The 23,027-nt window shown below is 39.6% G+C and overlaps 1 protein-coding gene across 11 annotated transcripts in view; it reads left to right on the forward strand.

Annotated features, from left to right (window-relative positions):
* Window positions 1–22,870, forward strand: part of KIF1B (kinesin family member 1B) — a 98,730-nt gene extending 75,860 nt beyond the window's left edge. For 6 of the 11 annotated variants that reach the window (XM_075027367.1, XM_075027372.1, XM_075027369.1 and 3 more), the window contains 18 exons: window positions 171–289; window positions 1,274–1,329; window positions 4,019–4,127; window positions 4,766–4,832; window positions 6,256–6,340; window positions 6,603–6,708; window positions 8,205–8,231; window positions 11,029–11,143; window positions 11,705–11,838; window positions 12,371–12,432; window positions 13,146–13,291; window positions 13,643–13,882; window positions 14,155–14,226; window positions 14,848–14,969; window positions 15,742–15,891; window positions 16,395–16,587; window positions 17,213–17,331; window positions 18,121–22,870. In XM_075027367.1, the coding sequence (XP_074883468.1) occupies window positions 171–289; window positions 1,274–1,329; window positions 4,019–4,127; window positions 4,766–4,832; window positions 6,256–6,340; window positions 6,603–6,708; window positions 8,205–8,231; window positions 11,029–11,143; window positions 11,705–11,838; window positions 12,371–12,432; window positions 13,146–13,291; window positions 13,643–13,882; window positions 14,155–14,226; window positions 14,848–14,969; window positions 15,742–15,891; window positions 16,395–16,587; window positions 17,213–17,331; window positions 18,121–18,163 (1,965 nt within the window). In that variant the 3' untranslated portion in view covers window positions 18,164–22,870. The remainder of the gene's footprint in view (window positions 1–170; window positions 290–1,273; window positions 1,330–4,018; window positions 4,128–4,765; window positions 4,833–6,255; window positions 6,341–6,602; window positions 6,709–8,204; window positions 8,232–11,028; window positions 11,144–11,704; window positions 11,839–12,370; window positions 12,433–13,145; window positions 13,292–13,642; window positions 13,883–14,154; window positions 14,227–14,847; window positions 14,970–15,741; window positions 15,892–16,394; window positions 16,588–17,212; window positions 17,332–18,120) is intronic. The other 5 variants (XM_075027370.1, XM_075027368.1, XM_075027373.1 and 2 more) reach the window with 1 other exon arrangement.
* The last annotated feature ends 157 nt before the right edge of the window (window positions 22,871–23,027 follow it).

Below are 23,027 nucleotides of genomic sequence, written 5' to 3' on the forward strand. Positions count from 1 at the left end.
TCATTTTCTCCTTTATCAGAGAGTAGAATTAATGCCTAAACCAAAAAGGACTACAATTGCTTTTACTGCAAGTGGTGCTAAACTGTATGAAAAATACAGACTTCTAAAATTCACACTTAAAACATTTCTTCTTTGTATGTCTCATTTTCTTTCCTTACTTTGCCTAATAGATTGCTGTGGAAGTGACAGAATCATTTGTGGAGTACATCAAAACAAAGCCCATTGTGTTTGAAGTCTTTGGACATTATCAGCAGCATCCCCTCCATCTGCAAGGACAGGATCTCAACAGGTATTGCTCACTATTCTGGCATAAAGGCTGTTCATGATCATGCTCTGGTTAGCTCCGCAGTTCAGGCAGTACTTTTTCCTGCTCCTGAAATTATATAGCCACACCGTCACAAGTAGGATTCCTGACTGAGGTAAGAGTGTTGGCAGAGGCCTATTTACCCAATGTAGTATGTTTTGTTAGTGAGCAGTGGAATCGTTCTACCATCTCAAACATGGAAGGCTGTCTGCCAATACGGCTGCATCCACCCCACAAACACTGTGGTGGTAGAATATTGTACTCAGAACTTCAGTGGTGATCACAGTGAGTTCTGGGTAAACCTTAACAGTGCTCCAAGATGCAGCGTTCCCTCAGGGCAACTGGCCTGATGCGTGAAGGCAGGATGACAAAAGAACAGAGATGAGATTAGGGGGAAAACAAAAGGCTCTCAACCTTTTGATAAACTAGTGCCAAAGTTGCTAAGCATTTGAATTTTTGGTATTAGGGACAGGACCCCTAGCTGTTGTCGTCTTCATAGCTTAAGGGAAGAGGCTATTGTCTGGATTGCTTGGCCTGTTTAGCCCTCCTACTGAAGGCAGCAGCTGCGAAGAGGAAGCACGTGCTGGTTTTAAGAGGAAATGCCAGCTGAGGCTTGTTCCTTTTCCTTAAGTTATTTTGGGAAATGTCTGTTACCTACTTCTAAATATTCAGTGCAGAATGGGGGTAGAGCAGTTGGAAATGCTAAATATTTTTTTTAATTATTTTTTTTCTACTGACAGCTAGGAATAATTAAGTTAGAATAGAGGAAGGACATAGGTTAGTCTGAGAAGTGTGCTGAGTCCAGCTGACAGGTGATATTTACCTGTCTTCATAGGATTGTGAGGATATTTTTACGGATAAAAATGGGTGGAAGAACTGTACTGGGTGTGTGTGTATACATAGATGTGTGTGTGTATTTTTATGTTTAGCTGTCTCTATATATTGATAACTCTTTTCATTTCTCTATAGTCCTCCACAGCCTTCCCGAAGATTCTTTCCTCCCCCTATGCCACTCTCAAAGCCAGGTGAGAACCATTCTCTAATTCTGTACATTACATGTCTGCTACTGAAAATGAAGGTTGTAGTGTTTTTCCTAAGCTATTCAGGACACCAAGAAATGTCATGGAGTGAATGTTGGCATTGGATCTATCTTGCTGGCTGTCTTCCTTTTTATGTATTATTTTCCACCTTCTCTTGGAGGAAGTGCTTCTTGGTTCATTAAAGTGTAGAATGTCATTCCTGAGGTATTGACAATATTCTATGAGATCTGGCTATGGCTCTTTATGTGCTTACTGAGCACTTGACTGGAATTTGCTTATTCGTTAACCGCTTCATCTTTTTGCTCTCTAACATTCTTGTTTAGTGAGTCAGTCTTGTTCAAATGATCCTTGGTTTTCTTTGCTTAATTGTAATAATGCATGCTGAACTCTTCTGTGGTTTTTTTCCATTTCACCTTTTAATTTCGTCCTTCTCCAGCTTTCTCTCACCTGCATATTTCTACCATCCTTTTTTTGGTGTGTTCCATTCCCTTTGCAGACCATGAAAGAAAAATTGAGTTGATTAGGTATCTTATGTCTGGCTATGTAAACGTGCATGTGCTGAACACGCTATCCGAGCATGCCAACGTGCTTGCATCCTCTGCTGTGGCTGCTTTCCAGGATGGAGCTGACCAGCTGCCACCTTTTCTCTTTCTGCCTGTTCCCAGTTGTCAAAGTGAGCGGGCTCCTAAACGAGATGGTTAGTAGCCAAACTTGATCTATGGTAGATGTAGAAGTAGTTCCAAAACGTGCTTCAAAGTTCCTTTTTTCTTATCTTTATCATGTAGTATTTTTGGGGCTAGAAACTGCCATGGTTGTGGTCATGGAAGGATGATGCAGTGCCTAAGTCTAGGGCTATTCTAGGGAGAACCATATAGAAAGTCTATAAACTCCAGTGTGCTAGTTATCACAGATTTTTGTGTCACTGGATCTGTTCTCTGAAACTTCCTGGACCTGCGATTTTTTTTTTTTTTTTTTTTTTGTGTGTGTGTTCTGCACATAGTCTTGTGATATTGGGATGAGAGATGCTGCATATGAAAAAACAGCTAGCTGTAGAGGAAACAGTCTGCTGTGTTCTATATAGGTTTCCTTGTTGCTCATATTTTTTTGCCCCTAAGTGCTGTTCCTCACTTACATTTTCATTCTGTTTTATTTATAAAAAAAAAAAAAAAAAAAAAAGACTACACACCGGTTATTAATTGTGCCAGAGCAAGTCCATGAGAGGTTCTGGAACTGGCTTTCATGTTTAGTTAAATGTGTCTTTCCGTTGTTTTTCTCTGCTGGTGCTTTTGAGTTTCTCTGCTTAGCAATACATTTGAGTGACTTGTGTGTTTGATATTCCTCTTGCTATCAACAGCATTGAGTCCAGCTGTAATGAGTTCATGTGCAGCTACATGGTATGATGGTTATAAGAGAGTGACTATCCTGAGTAATGAATAGGAAGACTAAATGATGACACTGAAGCTTGCTGCCTAACATGATGGAGTTGTAGTGCTATAAATAACTGACTCTTGTAAAATCTGTCCCTCTGAGGTAGCTGCTATTTTACCCAGAGAAGAAACAGAATTCACATTTTTTGTTTTTTGTTTTTTTTTCAAAAGAGACTACACAGGCACACCTTTTCTTAACTGGGGACTGTTACGCCCTTCCGTTGCATGGGAAATTAAGTCGTGGTGGAAGCTGAATGATAAACGGAAGTGTGAAGATAGGAGAACCTAAAGAACACTTGAGCAAGGGAAGAATGGGGCTTGAGAGGCGAGAAGGGAGAATAATTATTTGGCTTAATAAATGCAATGAGTTTAGTATGTGAAAATGGAAAATCAATTGCAGAGTTACAAAAATACCTGTCAATACACAGGAACTAAGCTTTAAAAATGTTCCCATTTACAAAAATTAAATGAGCGAACAGATGACAGAAGTCATGTAATGATAGCTAAAAAGGTGTGATGTAAGTACGTGTGAAGGAATATCAGCTTATTTCTAGAATTTCAGTTATCGCATTTTTTTTTAACATGCTTTATCCCTACATTTGCATGAAAGGAATTAGAGAAGATCTGGCCAGTACTAATCACTAATACCCAAACATAAGGAGCCCAGAAGCATACTTTGGCAGGATTATGGCTCTGGAATAAGTCTCGTTCAGCCTTTTTACATACACATTATCTTATTTAAACTGGTAGGGGAGAGTAGCAATTTGTAACATGAAGAAGTGAACACCAAAGTTTTAAGTTTTTGATTTTTTAATTTATTTTTCTTGTGTGGGCAAGGGCAAATGTGCTTTATGGGTGAGTAATGTTGCAGATGAATAGACCTAAGCAATTCTAAATCACAAACTGTTAAGCCATAAAGTAACTGATGCACATTTGAGGAAACCCGTTTTCTGTGGATCTAGAGAGACTGCGTATTTTTACAAGTTTTTTGAATACATTTTTGTTTCATTATCTAACTTTTTTAAATCTAGTAACATAGATTTAAAAACCAACACTTTAAGGAATAATGATTGCTGTAAGCAACATAATTTTCATGGAAAAACTTGTGGGCTGCATATGAACAGAGAATACATAAGATCACTGAAATTACATGTTTCTGTGAGCCCTAGGGTAAGCTTTACTTGTTCAGTCTTTGTAAACCATTCTTTTTCTTTTTCTTCTTTCTTTTTTTTTTTCTTTCTTTTAAGTGCCAGCTACAAAGCTAAATACTATGAGCAAACCGAGCTTGGGCCAGAGTGTGAGCAAGTATGACCTCCTTGTGTGGTTTGAGATCAGCGAATTGGAGCCAACAGGGGAGTAAGTCCAGTATTAATCTTTTATGTTTTAATAACAGTGGTTTACGGGAGTTTGATCTTGTACCCTTTGTTCTGTTCAGACCAGGTCGATGTTTAGCAATCATTCTTGGGCGGTGGCCTGGCTGGTTTGTAGTGATTGGGTGTAAATTCTGCTGGCATTCGTTGTCGCCATTGGAAGGGACTGAAGAGATAGAATGACATTCTTTCACATTCAAAGTAATCTTTCCACCCTGAAAGTCCATGTGCACCAGCTGAACAGGTGCTGGGAAAACTTATCCTATGTAGGCCATGAGTTTAGATTCTTTGGTTCACTAGAGACTTCATGCTCCAGGACTCATCTAGCAGGCCCTATTTTATGTTCATCTCTGCTACAGAGAAGGTTTTCCTCTGACAGGTCTTCAGGGATTATGTTGAGAAGCGAGTTCCACAGAGTTTTCCAGAAGTACTGGAAGTATAGGATATGATACTTGATTTTTCACTGATACTGTGGTGCGATAAAGAGTCCAGTCTGAGAGTCAGTAGAAACGCTCTTATTTCTTCAGATATTATATAGAGAGGTAACTGTTGGCAGCAGAATACAGAGTAAAGTTGCTGTGCTTGTATGTCTTTCCTGCCTGTTGATTTAACTGTCTCACACAGGTATATTCCTGCTATTGTGGACCACACTGGAGGCCTGCCCTGTCAGGGGACGTTCCTGCTTCACCAGGTACTAATGAAGACTGTAGAACAGCAAGTTTCATCTCAGGGGCGTTAGAATGCTAATGACTGGATTTTGCATCTTTCATGTCTTTTGCTTTCCCACACAACTGTCTAATGATAGCTGTAGGGTCAGTCATCTTTCAGTCTGTACTTAGTCTGTTAGCTTTGGGCTATAAGGAGAATATGTTTGGCCCCTAGTATATTGCTGTTTCCTTTGCTTATCACTGTGTGTCCCACTCATGAAAGATGAAAGCCTTTTAAAAAGCAGGAACCTTTGGGACCAGATTTGTGCCTTCAGTGTTCTCCAACTTCTCTACCAAGGACACAGAAGGATCATGTGGACTCAACTTTTCATTGGTTCTTTCTCACTGCATGTGCTATGAGACAGATCTACAAAATGACCATGTCTCAGTGCATTTTAAATGCCTGTAATAATCCTTAATAATAATAAGTCTTTAGCTAGATTCTAAAGATAATCCTAGTTAAATATTGTTTATAGGTTTATGTTGTGTTTTTTCTACTCTCAGATTCTCAGTTCCCTTTCACAGAGTTTACCTGTGACTTGCATTTCGTCCCTTTCTTAAAATGGTAGGAATAGTTCTTACAGCTTAGGAATAATGGTCATATTCCAAGAATTTCCTTAAAAATAGTTAATAAAAATGTTACTCAGTTCTGGATTTACTAGTGTCCTCATCAGTTACTTCCAGTTCAAACCAGAGTAATTCTAGCCTCTGTAATTCCATTGCCAAATCCATGATATAGGCAAACATCTTTCAACTTCTTTTCAAACAGTTACACACAAAGCACCTTCTCCCTGGATAATTGTCTTCTACATTTGGAAGAGTGGAATCTGTTGCAACCAACACCTGGCGAATTTTTCTTTTTGTTTATGTGGTGTTTATTTCTATTCTACAATTTCACCTTCTTCCCAGCTATTACAAGATTTTATTTTATTTTGACTTGTAACAGATAAGTGTGACAAAGGAGGAGAATATCTGCATGAGTAGTTGCTATTTTCTAGTAACTTCTGGTATATACGCTTTTTGTTTTGGTATACACGCTTTAATATAACATAGAAGTATATAAGCACACATTACCCAAGTATTTGCTTGGTTTTGTGGTCAATCTGATATATCCCAGGGACCATACATATCTTCTTTGAGAGCGTAGCAACAATTTCAGTACTATTTTAGGTTAAAAAAACCTCTGCCTTTGTGGAGTGAGAGGTGTAATTTCTGTTACATATGAGAATGTAATGTTCCTCTTAAGTTAATTTTAGGGCCCTGAAACACATAGGTGCTTCATCACAGTTACAGACTAATTTAAATGATCTTATTTGCTTCATTTTTGCAGTATAAGTGCAAAATAGATGATGTTAGTGTGTCTGTTGGGGAATACTTCACCAGTGTTTTGTTTTTGAACTCTACCAGGGAATCCAGCGTAGAATCACAGTCACCATCATCCATGAGAAGGGCAGTGAGTTGCACTGGAAAGATGTGCGAGAGCTAGTTGTTGGTGAGTATATTGTTTTGCATGTTGCTATGTAAGGAAGAAAAAGTACTAATGGTAATGTCTCTTTGTATCAGATTCCGTCATCTTTATGGGTATTAGCTGTGAGAGGAGAATTTTGAAAAAGATCCAGAGGAAAAACTTAAGTTTTGCAACTTCCACTTACAGCTGCTTGTTAATCACATAGTCTGAAATGATATTTGGGAAAACAAATTCTTTCTGTGTTTCAGGCTTAGTTTTAATTTATTCTCCCTCCTACCCTTTTCAGGGCGTATAAGAAATAAAGCAGAGGTAGATGAAGCTGCTGTGGATGCTATTCTGTCTTTGAATATTATCTCTGCAAAATACCTGAAGTCCTCTCACAGCTCCAATAGGTAAGTGAATAAAGTGAGCACTCTAGCAGGAATCTAAAATTTCTTTGATTTCTGAGGTATTGGTAGGATGTTTGGAAAGCTGGGAATGTTGCTAATTATTAAATGTAGAATTCCATAGGCACAGGGCATACAGATAGAGAATGAACGTTCCCATAAATTCTTGCTAAAGCTGAAGTCCTCTTGTCTGCATGGAGGTTTTCTTGATAATGTATTTGAATTACTTTCCATGTGTAAGCACCATGAAGGGAGGATGGAAAGGAACAGCTTAAGGTATTCTCAGAATTTAACCCAGAACTTTTAAAGTGACATCAAGGTTTGTTGCTAGAATACACCACGGGAGTACAAGGGCAATCTCAGGGGATATATTTATGGATGTGTACATACCTGTATTATTCCTGGAACAAGCATGTGACAATTTAAGCGAGAGCCATGCTTTGTAAATTAAACTTTATAATTTGTGGATTTATACAGATGTATCACAAATTGACTCCAGTTCTAATAAGGGGGTGTCTGTTCCATGTAACTGCAGTCATTTGGGCAACAGCAGGGCCCCTGTCTGAGAGGTTTCTGGCTGTGTGTGTCTCCTCATTAGGGTGCATTGCTGCAAAGATCAGTCAGGCTCCACATTGTTTTGCTTCAGTGTCTGCAACAAAGGGCAGTGAAGCAGAATGCTGCATTGCCGGCACAGCCTCTCCCTACTCTGACATCAGCCAAATCACTTGACCACTCCCTGGCTCTGTTTAGCTGGTGCAAAGCAGGAATATCTCTGAAATTTAACTCTGAATGAGTGTTTCCAGAGGGGAGGGGGTTGTTTTGGAGCCCATCTCTGCTGCAGCTGCTAAATGCTGGAGGCAGTATCCTTCTAGGAGCTGAAATGGCTTCTTCCTTCTCCACTAGAGGCTTGGACTTTGAAATACCATTGCGATATTAAAGGTGGATTCAGGACACCACTCCTACCAACTGAATGTCTTTCTGCCATCTAGTGTCTGTAAATGCACACAGTGACAGGTTTTTTTAGCAGTTATTCTGTGCCTCCCACTGAGACGTGGGTGTTTTAGTGTATTTGAATTAATGGATCAGTATAACTGGAACGTAAGGGGACTGTTGCTAGTTTCCAGTCTGATACTATTGGATTTGCAGTTGGAAAGCCCTATACTTTCTGTTCTCTAGCAATTTCAAGAAATTATAGCTCTGTAGTTTTCTATTAGGTGGGCCGATTGGATGAGCAAGGAGTGTGAGTGAAGTGAAGCTGTTACCCATCTTTTACCAGAATGCTAAGGTTTAAGTTCTGGGATGAGTACATGGCAGGGTGATGGAGTGGGATTGAAGCCCTGGTAAGGGATATGTCTTACATTTGCTCATTGTCTGCAGACTTGTTTTCTGGTTGGTGTGGTTTGTTTGTTTGTTTCAAGTCCACTTGTTCCGTTCCTCTCAGCTGTTGCCTTTTTGTTCTGCTTTTGGCTGCACTAACTGAAGCTCTTTCTATGTTTTCACAGGCTCTTTCTTGATAAGGATATGCCTAGGTATTTTCTGTTTGCTTCCTTTGTACATAAAGATTCTTGAAAATAGAATGCTTTATGTCCCATTTGTATGGCTGCCACTTCCCTTTTAGCTTTTACTGAATTCTGTTAGCACACCTCTTAGCTCTTCCAGAAGTAGTTTACCTCCTCCTCCTTTGTGTCTGGGGTTTATTCAGATACAATTCAGTGGTGAACTTGTGAAGGTAAACTTTCTTTCATGTGTAAGAGATACCTTCCTTCATACAGTCTTTCTGATTCTCAAAATGTGCCATCAGAATAGTCCCTATTTGTAGTCCTTGCTATTTTCTTCCTTTGTTCTGTATCAAAGAACTAAATTTGGAGTTTCTTACTGTCTCTGACTCTGTAAGGCTTGCCATGTTTTGAAGTACCAAGTCAGGGACTGAATGATTAGGTTACTTGAAATTCCAGCTCAGAATTGCACTGAACAAAAAGCAGTGGCTGCCATGTGTCTGGCATTCAACCTCTGTTCTTAGCTTGGATTTGCATCTAAAATTTAACCATGTGGTTGCTGCTGCTTAGTTTACCAGTTGGCAGAGAAGCGAGGCATGTAGTAGCTGCTCAGACTGGATTCCTCTTTCACCTTCCAGATTGGATCACAGCCAAGCATGCTGGCTGCACAATCGGGGACAATTTGCACTCTGCTTTCTGTGTTCTGCCTCTTTGAAAAAGAGAAGACTTCAAGTCTTCAATGCTCTCAATTCACCACCTTTCACTAATGCTAAAGTCCACTTAAAAATCAGTTCTAACTATACATTGGTGCCTTTAACCTCTTTTTCCTGTTTTCCATGCTTTGTTTGTTCTGTGCTCCAATTTCCTCCTTGCGCTATTGGCAATGCTGAAAGAAGTTTGCTCACTTCTGCTTTTTTTTGTCTCCCTCTATAACTATTCTAGCAAGTTCTGGTTTGGACAGGCATGGCTCTGTATATTTAACTTCCTGGCTAAACAAAATCCAGTAGAGTAACTGTCTCGAAGCTATACTTGACTTCAACTTGGTGTTCATCCAAAAATCATCATTTTGCTGAAGCGGGGCATTTAGTTCTGCACTGATGAACATTTACACATGTGTTCTCTCTTCATGATGAAAAGTCGTGTTTGGCAAATGGTGCAGAGCTGATTCAGGGGCTAGGTGCGCTGGCTTTCCCATCAGTGGAGAACCAGGTTTTACTACTTTTTCTTCCACCCAGATAGTAGATCTGGAGCTTGCTAAAAGTTTATAAAATTGCTCTTATAACTAAGACATGATGAAAGATTAAAATGTAAGGACTCAACACAGGTTTGTAAAGGGTTAGAGGACAACCTGTGTTGTTTGCCTAATCTAACTCAAGTAAGGATTATTACATTACAATGCTTTTAAAGTTACCGCTTACCCTTTAGAATATGTTTCCTCTGTAGCATTTTTAATAGAAGCAAGACATTTAAAAGTAATTTCCTAAGTATGCTCTTCAAATGTGAACAGTATTTACCAATATTCTCAAATTACATTAATTGATTGCCCAGTTCCTGGTGTCTCAATGTATTAGCTCGGAACTGTGTAATTGGTATCAGGAAAAGGGGATTCTTGGGAAGTCTGTTTGACATCAGCACTCTCTGATATGTCTGTTCTTAGGCTGTTTCATGTTTCTTTTTGGTTTAGTTTGGTTTTTATTTCTTTCTTCACCCCACGCTGCTTTTTGTCACTTGTCTTTTCTATTTTTCTGAGTTGGCCTTTGGCATTAGTACAGAAGCTCTTTAGAGATATAACTTGTAAAAAAATAATATACATGAAGCACTTTGTTGCTTTTAGGACCACATCATTTGGACTCAAAATGGGATGGAAAACCTCAATGGCAAGGGCATTTGGGAGGGAAATTATGTGGAGGTGATGAAGAATTAATACCTTCTTTTTCCGTTACCAGTGTAGAAAAAAGCGTGCTGTATTCCTGTATAAGGGTATAGGACTTCTTTCCAAAGGAACCTACATTAAATCAGTTTCTGCCTGTGAGAAAGGAGAAAGCTCATTTCCCTAAGCCCCTGTTAGAGAGGAGAGAGTGTAGTGGTGACTCTGGATCTGATGATTTAACTGTCCTGTGTATGATGCTGTCTCTCACCTTTTACTTGAACAGATGAACTTTCCTGATTGCTGAGGTAGAACTGTGGGAGCCTTCAGCTCCTTTCTTTCCATGTACCAAACTGAAGAAACTTCTTTAAAAATTATTAGATCTGCAAGTTTTTACTTGAAGCTAGTAGGGACATAGAAATCTTTATCACTTGCATATAGGACTTATCCCCACCTATCAATCATTCTGATTTGCTGTCAGAAGCTGCTGGTTTTATAAGACTAAGTATTAGAGGGATCTCTTCTGTTGCTATATGTTAGTCCTAAAATACGGTATAGAATGAGTGTTGCTTACAAAAAAAGACTCTTCCCATGCACTTTGGAGGTCCAGCTGGGCTGAATTGCACGTGAAGCAATAGAGAGGAATTCTGTATGTTTAAAAACACTGTTCTTTAGTGCTGACTTCCCTGTAGTGTTATGACAGCTTTTGTTCTCTTTTGTATTCCCTCTTTTCTCTTTTAGATGAGTCTTTTTTCATAACAGGCAATGGTCTCTTATGCCAAACTATTTGAGGTAGAAGTAAGCAATCTTGGGAAAGAAGAGAAGGTCTTTGCTTCAAGTACTTGTTATCTAAGCCACTGAGAGTCATAGTGGATGATGTCAAGGAAGAGATGCTTTACACTGACCAATGAGAGGGATGCAGAGGAACTCTTACTATTGAGTTTTTACTGTACTTTTTTCCAGGACTTTCTATCGGTTTGAAGCTGTTTGGGATAGCTCCTTGCATAACTCCCTTCTCCTCAATCGAGTGACACCATATGGAGAGAAGATATATATGACCCTTTCTGCTTACCTGGAGGTTAGAGACCTGTGCCTTCCTTTCTGCTTGTGAATCAAGTATAACTATTTGAGACTGTGTGTACCTGAGATGAATACTTACTGGACTAACTGATTTTGAATCCTGAAGCCAGTGAAAGTCTTTATTCATTTTCTGAGAACAGGGTGGAAAAATCTATTCACAGTTAACATTTTGATGTCAAAGTATTACTGCCTTGCAACAAATGTGAAGTGAAACTGGTGATCTCCTTACCTTTCTGTGCCTCATTTTATCTATCTTTGTATCTGAATATCCACTGAAATCGGCGAACGTTGCTAAGTAAGAACTACTAGTGTTACAAACACTGGCCTAGCTCTTGGCTTTGCATGCAAGACACTGTTGTTTTGTGTCGTACAATTATTTCACCCACAAGAAGCATCAAGAAATTTGACAGTTCTCTTTCACAGAAACACATATGAAAACCCTTCACCAAAGACCCAAACAAGAACAAATTTCAAAAAGCTGTCCCACTAAAAGAGGGAAGCAGTATAACTTGGCATGGTTGTCTGCAGCCACTCATTCATTACTGTTTTTTTCTCTTAGCTTGACCACTGCATTCAGCCTGCTGTTATAACAAAGGATGTTTGTATGGTCTTTTACTCACGAGATGCCAAGATCTCCCCACCACGATCACTACGCAATCTCTTTGGCAGTGGCTACTCCAAATCTCCAGATTCGTAAGTTCAGTTACCAATTTTGGTATCAATGTTTTATGTCGGCATATACTTTTTCTCTTAGAGGGCGTGGGGAGAATGTAGCTTAGTTTTCTTTTTCTTCCTTGGAAGTCTACCTAGATATAGTTCTCCAGTCTGGTTTTGAACATTCTTTCTTGCATTTATTTCAGTGGAACTCTGATGGCTTCTCTCTTTACTGACCCCTTTTCCAGCCTTCTGACTGGAGAGTTAGGGAGAGAGATCCATTTTTCAAGCTTGCACATAGATGACCCTGATCCTGGCCTGGAATTTACTGCAGCAGCTGCTCTCTGAGTCTAATGCGGGGTGGAGAGGAACATGGGGGAAATGCCATTTTTAGAGATCTTGCAGTCTGTCCTGGCTATTTTATGTCAACATTAGAATTCAGATGTAGTTCTAACTAACAACTATAATTAAACTTCTAATTTGGGGATCACTTAACTAAAGGTAATGCACTTTATTTCTGAAGATAATAGGTGTTTTTTCCTCCCCCCCCCTTCTGGTTTCTTGTGAACAGCAATCGAGTAACGGGGATTTATGAACTAAGTTTATGCAAAATGGCAGACACAGGAAGTCCAGGTAAGCAGTGACTGGGTGTTCAAGTGATAAAGATGCTATAAACTGAAATATTGCAGAAAATTTCGTAGGCAGAACGGAGTGAACACTTCTGTCCTGATGGGAAACAGTTCCTATTTTTCACAGGAGCAATGGAACATTGCTATTCCATAAAAAACTTAGGCAGGCTTTTACTTTCAACTTAAATCTGTGTTTACCATTGGTGAAGCACAGATTCACTGAAAACTTTACATTTTCTGACATGGGTGTATCAGGAAACTGGACAGGTACCTGAGTCATAGACTTAGGGGGCATAATACACGGCTCATAACTAGCACAGTTGCGAGTTGGTTTTGCAGCAATCAAGTTTTCTCTTGGTCTTTTGAAGATACTGCTGATATCTGACTCAAGCTTGATAACTTGGAAGGAATGTAGTTCACATAGTATCAGTATATTTTTCCTCTAAGACCTAGCAGCTGAAGTTCTTGTGTTTGAATTGGACTGAACAGGAGTTTGCATTATATCACGGTCACTAGAAGATACCTGAATGAAGAAAGCAAGCTGGATTAAATCTCTTTGGGATGTGTGATTGCTGTTAATGAAATCATTGCCTTGTATATTTCCAGCCAAACAGCAGAAGTGTTGGTTCCTCACAGGTTGCTAATTGATAGGTGTTTCTTAGTGGCATCCCTCTGGCTATGTTTTTAACATGTCTTGTGTTGTTTTTTACTGCTCAGGAATGCAGAGGAGGAGGAGGAAAGTCCTGGATACATCTGTGGCATATGTGCGAGGAGAAGAGAACCTGGCAGGTTGGAGGCCCAGGGGTGACAGCCTCATTCTGGAGCATCAGTGGGAATTGGAGAAACTGGAGCTGCTGCATGAGGTGAGTAAAGAGATAGAGGAAGTGAAAGAAAAAGCACAACTGTATCTTTGAATTTGCCTTTAGTCTACCCTCTGTGAGACTGACTGAGCTGAAGAGGTTCCCAAAGTCCAGATTTAAATAAATTCTCCAAAAGAGAAGATAGAAAGCGTGTGGCTGGCTGCTGAGTAGAATCTTCAGTTCAGAATCTTAGTGTGTTCAACAAAGGCAGACTCAACTTCTAGTGCCATTATAAACTCCCCACCCCAGGGAAAATGTGTGGTGGTATGAATCTTAAAAGAATGCATAAGAATTCAGTGCCTGTAAAACAGGCAACATCCTGGAGCAGATGATATTGATTTCTTTTCTTACTAGGTGGAAAAAACCCGACACTTCCTTCTGCTTCGTGAAAAGCTTGGTGACAGCATCCCCAAGTCCCTGAGTGACTCTTTGTCTCCCAGTCTGAGCAGTGGAACCCTCAGTACCTCCACCAGCATTTCCTCACAAATTTCGACTACAACATTTGAGAGTGCTGTGACGCCCAGTGAGAGCAGTGGCTATGACTCAGCAGATATAGAGAGCCTGGTGGATCGGGAGAAAGAGCTGGCCACCAAGGTATAACATGAGAAAAGCATCATGGGTCTAAATTGTACCACATTCCCCTTCATTAGTAGTTCTGTAAATGAAACTTTGTAATTTTATGAAGGGAAGTGATTATTACCCTCTTCTTCTGGGATTTTTCACAACAGTTTAGAATTTGTTTATTCTTTCATGAGCTGCCAAGTGTGTCTTGGCAAATTGCCTCTTGTGTTCAAATTTCTCTGAAAATCTAAATGTAAAATTCTTCTCTGTGTGTTGTTTGTTCCCCCCCCCACCCCCCACCTTAGTGTCTGCAGCTTCTTACTCACACTTTCAATCGGGAATTTAACCAGGTGTACAACAGCATCAGCGATTGTAAGGTAAATACTTCATGCAATACAATACACTACATTTGTAGTACAATAGCAATATATTTGTAGTTTGTGGAATCTGTTGATACTATGAAGAGACAAAACACTTATTAGTAATTTTCTTTATTTTCAGTCTGTTGGAAGTATTTGGCTATTCACCGCCAGGTTCCAAGACTATTGCAGGAATTAGAAGTGGTGTGAATTTGGACTATAGTGTAGCTTCTAGTTTATTAGCAGACTGGAAGTGCTCTTACTGTCTTTCCCTACATACCCTTTCCCTATGTAAAAGGATAAATTGGCTCTTTTAAAAACTCTGACTGTAGGCACAGGGGACACACAAGTTGCAAACTGGATAGTCTAATTCTATTGAGGAAGTCAGGGTGTGAATAATCAGAAGTGTAGGACACTAATAACAAGCTGTGTCTACAGAAGGCCCATTGTATCTTCACCCCCAGATGGGTTTATGATGGTTGTGTACAAAAATCTGAATACTGAGTAGGGAAATGGCTGATAGAAGTACTTCCTATTATCTGAGCCTTCAGCATGCTGAATGCCACGTTCTAGACAGGACTGAACACTAGCTACAAAAAAACCTCTTCTGCAATATTTTGCCTATATTTGTCCTTGTAGTTGTCGGATATTTCTCCAATTGGGCGGGACCCATCAGTGTCAAGTTTCAGCAGTGCAACCCTCACACCTTCATCTACCTGCCCTTCTCTGGTGGATTCAAGATGCAATTCAATTGATCAGAAGTAAGTATAGGGTATTAATAGAAAAACATTACTTCTTAGTGCTTCACAAATCTGTCTTTGCTGGTTTCTGACTTTTTTTTTTCCTCCCCCTTTCTTCCTTTTCCCTACTTCAGATATTTCTCTGTACAGCCCCCTTGCCTTGTCTTCTCCAATCTCTCTGCACAATTGTTTTTCCCCATCTGTTCTTTTGAAGCGGTTTTTTTTTCCTGTGTGCTGAAAGAACAGTCAGATGCTTGTCAGCGCAGTGACCAGTGCATCTTCAGTGTGTAGAGTCCACAAGTTCTTTTCAGAGGTCTGTTAAAAAGACCTACTAACAACAACCCAGAATAAACCAGTTTGGCCAGTAATCTCTGTTTATCTTTCTCAGCTGTATCTATAGAAGATATTTTTGATGAAATTGGGAAGAACTACTTAGTGAAAGACATGTAATTTGTACCTTCTCAGTTTAACATCCCTGAGAGGAGGAGTGCTGATGTAGTAGTACATTTTACATCAAAGACATGCATCTGTGTTGTAACTACGTTTGGCAAGAGAAACGAGGGAGAAGTAGTGGGGAAACAACTTAATAGCAGTTATTATAAGCTTTATTCCACAGATTTCAAGGGAAATGCTATTTGATATTGTACAGAAGGATCCCAATGTCGTACAAAAAATCCGGACTGGAGGATGAAACTTGTAAGACAGGCTAGGCTGTAGCTGCACTTTAAATTCCATTGTCACATTCAGTTGGTTTGTTATGATTTACTTTTCTTTCTCTGCCTTTTTTTAAAAGGACACCAGAAGCAAATTCTCGTGCCTCCAGTCCCTGTCATGAGGTGGAACAGTTCCAGCTAATTCCTACAGTAGAAACTTCCTATCTTGCCAGAGCTGGAAAGAATGAATTCCTAAACCTCGTTCCTGATATTGAGGAAATCAGACCAGGGTAAGTTTTCTATTGTTGTGTGATCATGGCTTCCTGACAGCTGTCACAAGGGCCTTCTGAGATTTGTAGTTTCTTTGCCCCATTTAAGAAAGTGAATTAAACAGGTGATGGCAGAACTGGAGAGTCCTGTATGATGGAGGCAGGATTGATGAAGGTCGTATTCGTATTTGATCTCTGCAGCATTCATTCTCTGCATCTACTTAATGAACAGGATTTCCAGTGACTTAAATATGTCTGTTATGATCAAAACCATGGCTGAAGATCACTGAAGTAGAGATCTTTGTGGGTCATTCTTTCTGCCAGACTTTTGTGTAGTTCTTGAAGACAGAATTCAGCTTGCTATAGATGAACTTTTTCATAATACTGTTGCAGGCAAAATGTATGAAGGACCAAGGATCTTATGCAATGTTTTGCAGTTAACAGGGATACTCAGTAGGTGCGTTATTTAGGGGAAAATGTATTCCCGTTTATCTGTGGGTTTGTTTTGGTTTGTTCTTTTCCAGCTCCGTGGTCTCAAAGAAAGGATACCTCCACTTCAAGGAGCCACTCTCCAGCTCCTGGGCCAAGCACTTTGTGGTGGTTCGCCGTCCCTATGTTTTTATTTACAACAGTGACAAAGATCCTGTAGAAAGAGGAATCATAAACTTATCCACAGCTCAGGTGGAATACAGTGAGGATCAACAGGCAATGGTAAAGGTCAGTCTGAGAGCTATTGTTTATTTACCCATACAGCAGGAACATTACAGGTAGTAGTGCATCCATACCATCCTGTGCGTCATCTCTGGTCTGAGGAAAATGCATCTGTGTCTTGGAGAATGTCTGGCATCTGATGATTCTGCCCACAGAGTTCCCAGTTTGTTCAGGGTGTCTTATGTTATGGACACAGCTGAACAAGAAACTGAAACTGACTGCTGTTACACACCATATTTGCTTTTATGACCATGTGTTGGTACCATCACCCTGTGTGTTTGGGTTTTGTAGTTTCATTTGTGTGGTGTTTTGGAGTTGTGTGGGGTTTTTTGTTTGCTTAGAAAAAACCACCAAAACAGCACAGACAAACAAAAGGAATCAAATTAACTTTACTGGTCCATCTCAGCAGCTCTTAAAGTCCACACTCATGAGTTAAAACTATATTTTGTGGAAGATGTTCCATTTGACTGACTAATAATATCCTGGAAATGACCAGTGAAACTTAAATGAAAGACCTTAGGTCTTGTGGGTCTTAGGAATGTGACATAGCAAACTCTTCCTCAGAGAGGAAGTGTGCATCAGCTTCTGTGCTTGTAGACTTCAGTATTTTAAATTGTCCTTGATATTCCAGACACCCAACACGTTTGGTGTATGCACAAAGCATCGTGGGGTCCTGCTCCAGGCCATCAATGACAAAGACATGAATGACTGGTTATATGCCTTCAATCCACTTCTTGCTGGCACAATACGGTAAGAGGCAGTTCATGGGCAGACAATGCTGCAAAGCACAAAGATAGCGAGATAGTCATAAGCAAAACAGCAGCTAGGTTGTCACAGAATTTAATCTTGTTCTGAAGAATTTGACAAGATGGGTGAACTGAAGGAGGGAGGAGGGTGTGCAACAAAAAAAAAGTAATAAAAAGGTCAAACAAGCCCTGTATTTCAGGAAATACAGTGGCTATTGCTTTCTTAACGGATGTAGCCAGTTTGAACATGAGTGGTATGCTTCATACAATACTACATTTGGAGGCCACAAAAGTGTTTCTTTGTATTGCTATTTTACAAATTCATAAAGCTTCTCACTACCTCTGTGTGGGCGGGTCTGGACTGCCTCTTCATTCTCTGGATTGTGAGCTAAAGCAGATATTCTCATTTCCTTCCCTTTTTTGAACTTCTCTAGAAGCCTTCCCTTTAACATAGGTCACAGACATCCCCTGCTTGCTGAAGGGATCTTACTATGCTACAGTAGCTCTTCCTTTCAGTAAAAAAAAAATTAATTTAAAACTAAGATATTACGGTACAGCATCAAATAATTTCTTAATAGTGCAGTCCTTAAAAAGATCCCATCTTTAGAGGAGCACAGCAGAAGAGTGAGAAGTCTTTCTCATTACACCCTTTGATATGTTTTACTTTCTAAACATACGACGTAAACTAGGACAATACGAAAGGATTTTAAAAAAAAGTGGGCAAACTGTGGGGAGGGAAGAAAAATAAACTTCCAGAATTCAACAAATACTTTTTTACTTCTTTCTTGCACAGGTCAAAACTGGCTCGAAGACGCACGGGCCAGCTGAAGTACTGAGTCCATGTAATGTTCTCATCTGTTCTAACTCACCTTCTGATAGATAAAGTGTTATCTCTCATTTTCTCTTTGTGATTCTTGGCAGTTTCTCTTGTATGTAATCCTGTGGCTTAACATCCCCTACCTTCCCAACTCCTTCAGCACATTTTCTAGGTATTCTAACCCTACCTTGTTTCTTTTCACTTGTACCGAGAGTTGTACTAGTAGCATGTGGCCAAACAAAAAGAGAAAGAAAAAAAAAAAAATCAAAAAAATGGAGTTATTATGCACGACTCTAAAAAGACAAAAAAAATTATTTATTTTTTCTTATAACAATTGTTTTCCCATTCCAACTGACCTTTTGGTGTCTGTCCCACTGTCCATTGTTGTCTGTCTAGACTGCTGCAGGTTTTTCATTCAGTTTGTGACTTGGCAGTAGTCATTGGTTCCCTCAGGGCAAAGTTCTAATGCCAGGGAAAGAAAAATTCTTCTATGTAGACATTACCCAGCCAGGAACTGCAATAGCTCCTCAGGCTTTCTGGATCCAGCCTCTAATTTAAACTCTGTTGAAAGCTGATATTGGACAAATCTATCTGGGCAGACTGGATTTTGGACTTGGTGTAAGTTTTGAGTTTCCAGGGTCCAACAAGCTAAGGCATGAGCTGGAAAAAGATACGGAACAAACCAAGAGGGGCTGGCTAGAATAATCTGCCTTTAAACCGTTGCTGTGGGGTTGCAGGTGAACAGGGCTTGGCTTTTACTCTTTCCCAAAACATTAACACTTACTCCTCTGCCTCTGAATTGAGCGGAGGAGATGGAACTTGTGCTGATGTGAGGAAAAATAAACCACATCGCTGAAATATTAGATAGAATTCCTAAAGTTTTAGATGCTCAGCCTCGTATTTGACAGATGGAGAGTGTTAAGTGGAAGCGGCACAGCGTGGTTGTTCCCCAGAGCGCTTTGAGGAGATCACCACAGGAGGGCAGTATCTCCTCTTTCTGCTTTTAGTCCTGACTTCTGACGTCCTGTAGCAACAGTTCTCACCTCTCTTGGAAGAGATTCACGGTTGTCATTGGTATGTCAGGATAGACTGCTCGACGGCATCATTCTGAAAGGCCTGCTTTATGCATACATCCCTTATCTGTAATACTCAGATGACGTCCCATCTGTTCATGGGGAAAGCATCCTCTGTCTACAAAATACTTTCTAGACCTAGCACTCGCAGTATTCTCCAGGGAACAGCAGGACACTTTCACTTCCTTTTGGAATAACTGTTGAATGTCTCTGAATTTCCTTGCTACGGTTTTCATCAGCTAAAACCCCCTAGTTAAACTTCAGAATTAATCCTTCCTGGAGAATGGATCAAGTGGACTCTGGTCCTGGTCAGTGGGTTGTAATAATTGGCTTCTTGGAGATCAGCTGGGTGGTGTTAGTTCTTGACTGACAATGTAAGTTCTCCTTGTGGCCAAAGTTTTGGTCCTTGCCCCAAGAAAGGAGAGCAGAATGGATTTCCTTTCTGAAAAGTGAACTTGTCTTTCTTAGGTTGGCGGGGGGGGGTAGGATTGTTTGTTTTCTTTTACTATGTTTCAGACTGCTGTGCTATACTTTCTTGACTTACCTTGGGCATTGATAGGGCTAGCTGTGATCCTGGGGAATGTACAGGAATTTCATCCTGAGGTTCCGACCTCTCAAGAGAGAGGTAAAAGGGGTTTGTTCCGCTATTAGAGTAGGCACATCTAGGCACACTCCAGCTCAAGAAGGTCATTTTGATTCAGCTCACTCATCAGCAGTCGTGCCATGAATTGGAAATTCTGTGGTCAAAAGTGTACGTGGGACTGGCATCAGTTGAGCAATTTTTTATCTTTATGGGGTTTTCATTCTTCAGTAAAGTGCAATGCATAATGAGACCTCTTAAAAGCATGGTTGGCAAAGGAGCAGGGAGATGGAGTCTGACACTTGCTAGGACATATCTTTATATATTTTGAGATAGTATTCAAGCTAAATCATGTACTTATGCTATCTCCTGTGGTCCTCAGATTTATTTCAGAACTGGAAGCCAGAGTGAGGGAGCATCCTGGGGACCCAGGAGGATAATAGGGATGTTTTGTTTTGTTTTCTTTCTTCTGGTTTTGTCTTGTTTAATTGTGTGTGACTCTTAATACAGTGATGATATTCCTTTGTTATGCAATGGATGATCATGTAGTTCCAGTGTGTGGATAAGTAAGACTGCTAGTGCTGCAAGAGAGCTCCTCAAGCTGGAGCTAAGCTGATCCCAAGAATTAGGTTAATTTTAAGCACTAAGTTGTTGCTGCCATCACCACTGTTTATAATGAAAGTGGAACCAGTTTGAGGAGGCGTAGTGATTTAGGTGGTGGTATTTTGTGACACACTGAGAGCATTTTAATTTTTATCTTTTTCTTTTTTTAACTAGAAGAAAACTAGTTTGCTAAGTCTTTGCTTTGGATAAGCCAGAAAATGAACTAAGGGGATATAGGCATTGCATAGAAACATGATTAAGGGATCTTCCGTTAAAAGCAGGAAGAGAGAGATGCTTATATGCTTGTATAAACAGAGCTGGAAGTGTTACAGCTGTGTTGCATAAATGTTACTTTTCTATCTAAAGACTCCAAGCAGCTTCTGATGACTTGATGTCTATGCGGATAACAGATCATCAGAAGAGCAAAATTCTATTTTTAAGCATCAGTATCTCTTAAAGCTGCATAATCTGTGACAAAATAGATTCTTGTTGTGTGGAGTTCAAATGGGCATTACTATTTTCAGGTCTGACATAAAAGCATACTGTTACAGTTTTTCACCAGTTATTGAAGCCTACTTTGAGACATCAGTTTCCCTACTTGAAACTGGACTGAAATCAATTAAAGTTTTCTTTAAAAGGATAACAAAGAAAAAAAAAAAGTGGATTTCCATTCACTTCAAAACTTTTTTGATCTAGCCCAGCATGTTAGAAGTTTCTTTTTAGAAACAGAGCAAGAAGGGAAAAATGTGCTAAGCTGCCTTCTCTTGACACTTAAAAACCCACTCTTGGTTACGTGCTGCGTGTATGTGAAGTCCTGGAGTCAGACAGCTCTTGGGACTCAGCCACTGGAGATGAGGCATCATGCCGTGGGCCTGCCAGCCCATTGAGCATAAGCACTAGTAGTAAACTTGATAGGCATTCCTTGGAGAGAACCAGTGTGAAACTGTGCTGTAGTTTGGGTTTTTATGTTCTTCACTAAAAGGAAGGAGAAAATTATCTTTTTTTGTTCATTGAAAATCATGTTGTCGGTGTTGGAGCTTCCTGGATATTTTAAAACTAAACTAAACTAAACCTCCTATACTGTATTTTAGAAATGCACTTTAAGTACCTTTTTAAAGAAGATTCCTATATTCTGGGATGCAGAAGGGAAGGGAATGTTATTTCCTGACCGCTGAGGAAGTGGGTTTTTTTTGGTCAGTGTCTAATAGTCCTTATTACTGATTAGCAAGGTATTTCAAAGCAAAGACTTTGCTTTTTGCTGCTTGTTATCTAATTTACAGGGATTTAATTTTATGTAATGTATTGTATATTTATACATCTGTAATTAATTGCACATTAGATAAGAAAGAGGATTAGCCTTGGTATAACACCCATTGGTACTATACAATCAACTAATACTGCCTATGCATATGCATCTTTCTGGTACTCTTGCACAGCCCTAGTTTGTGTTAGTTTATACTGTGGTGGGTGTTTTTGTTGAAGATGCAGCTGTTAACCTGCTGCTCAAAGGAAGGATACCAATGCTGCTCTGGAACGGTTTGCTGAATGTACTTTAAAATGGGTCTCTAACCTGTGTGCATTGCGTCTCTCCATTGTGGTTAATAACCCCAATATGTGGTCTGAACTGTACTGTATGTAGCAGGAATGTATTAATTTTGTGCTTCCTTGTTTAAAAATATGAGCTGTTCAAGAACAGGATTGACTTTTTTTTGTTCAGAAGGCCATTTATGCATTCTAAGTATTTGAAATCAAAACTAGTCCAACACTAACCAGACGGTTGTGTCCAATGTTATTTGGAACAGTTTTTAAATTAACAGGATCAGCTGTGTATTCAGAAAACTGAGGGTATGGAGGTCATAAGTCTTTAATTCTTAATGTTGCCAGGTTAATGGCCTGATCCTGAGCAGTACTGAACTACCTCTTGCTTGCCTTGAAACCAGGGACTAGAAGCAGAGGGACTCTTGAATGATCAGCACTTCCCAGGATCAGTTCTTAATTTTACACTCTGCTTGTTCATACTTCATGTGCAGTTGACTAAGGTTCTTGAATTTGGACATTAGACATGCTGTTGCACTGAAATACATACTTTTTTTTTTAATTGCAGTCCCCATTTCCCTGTTTAATCTCTCTGTACACAAGGTATACAAGGTATATGCTGTATAAGTGGCCTTCTTGAACAAATCTCTTTGCAAACTGATTTCATCCCAGCGAAGGAGTGTATCAGCAACACTGTACATTAATTTCAGGTTTTCATTTTCTTATTTTATTTTGTAAATATATTCAATATTTGGAGCTTGAGTATACAAAATGTAAATATAGTTCATGTATTTGTACTAATTCTGATCCATTTGCTGTATAGCCTTAGGTGTGCAATGCAGATATCTAACTGTGTATGGTAACCTTGCACCACTGAATTGTTAGTGAACGAGGTGAAACAATAAAGGTACAACCAGTGCATTAGCAGATATAATGTGTGTTCCTTTTATTACGATTTAATTACTAGTATCTTATATTGAAAACCTGTCCTGAACAAGCTTACACTTTTGTGAAAAGAAATTTGTCTAGGCTGTTCTTGAGAAAGATGAGAGGCCCTTCTTATCCTTCCTCATCCTTTTCCCTTTGGTATG

The sequence above is a fragment of the Buteo buteo genome, chromosome 5 (genome assembly GCF_964188355.1).
Source record: "Buteo buteo chromosome 5, bButBut1.hap1.1, whole genome shotgun sequence".
Taxonomy (NCBI): domain Eukaryota; kingdom Metazoa; phylum Chordata; class Aves; order Accipitriformes; family Accipitridae; genus Buteo; species Buteo buteo.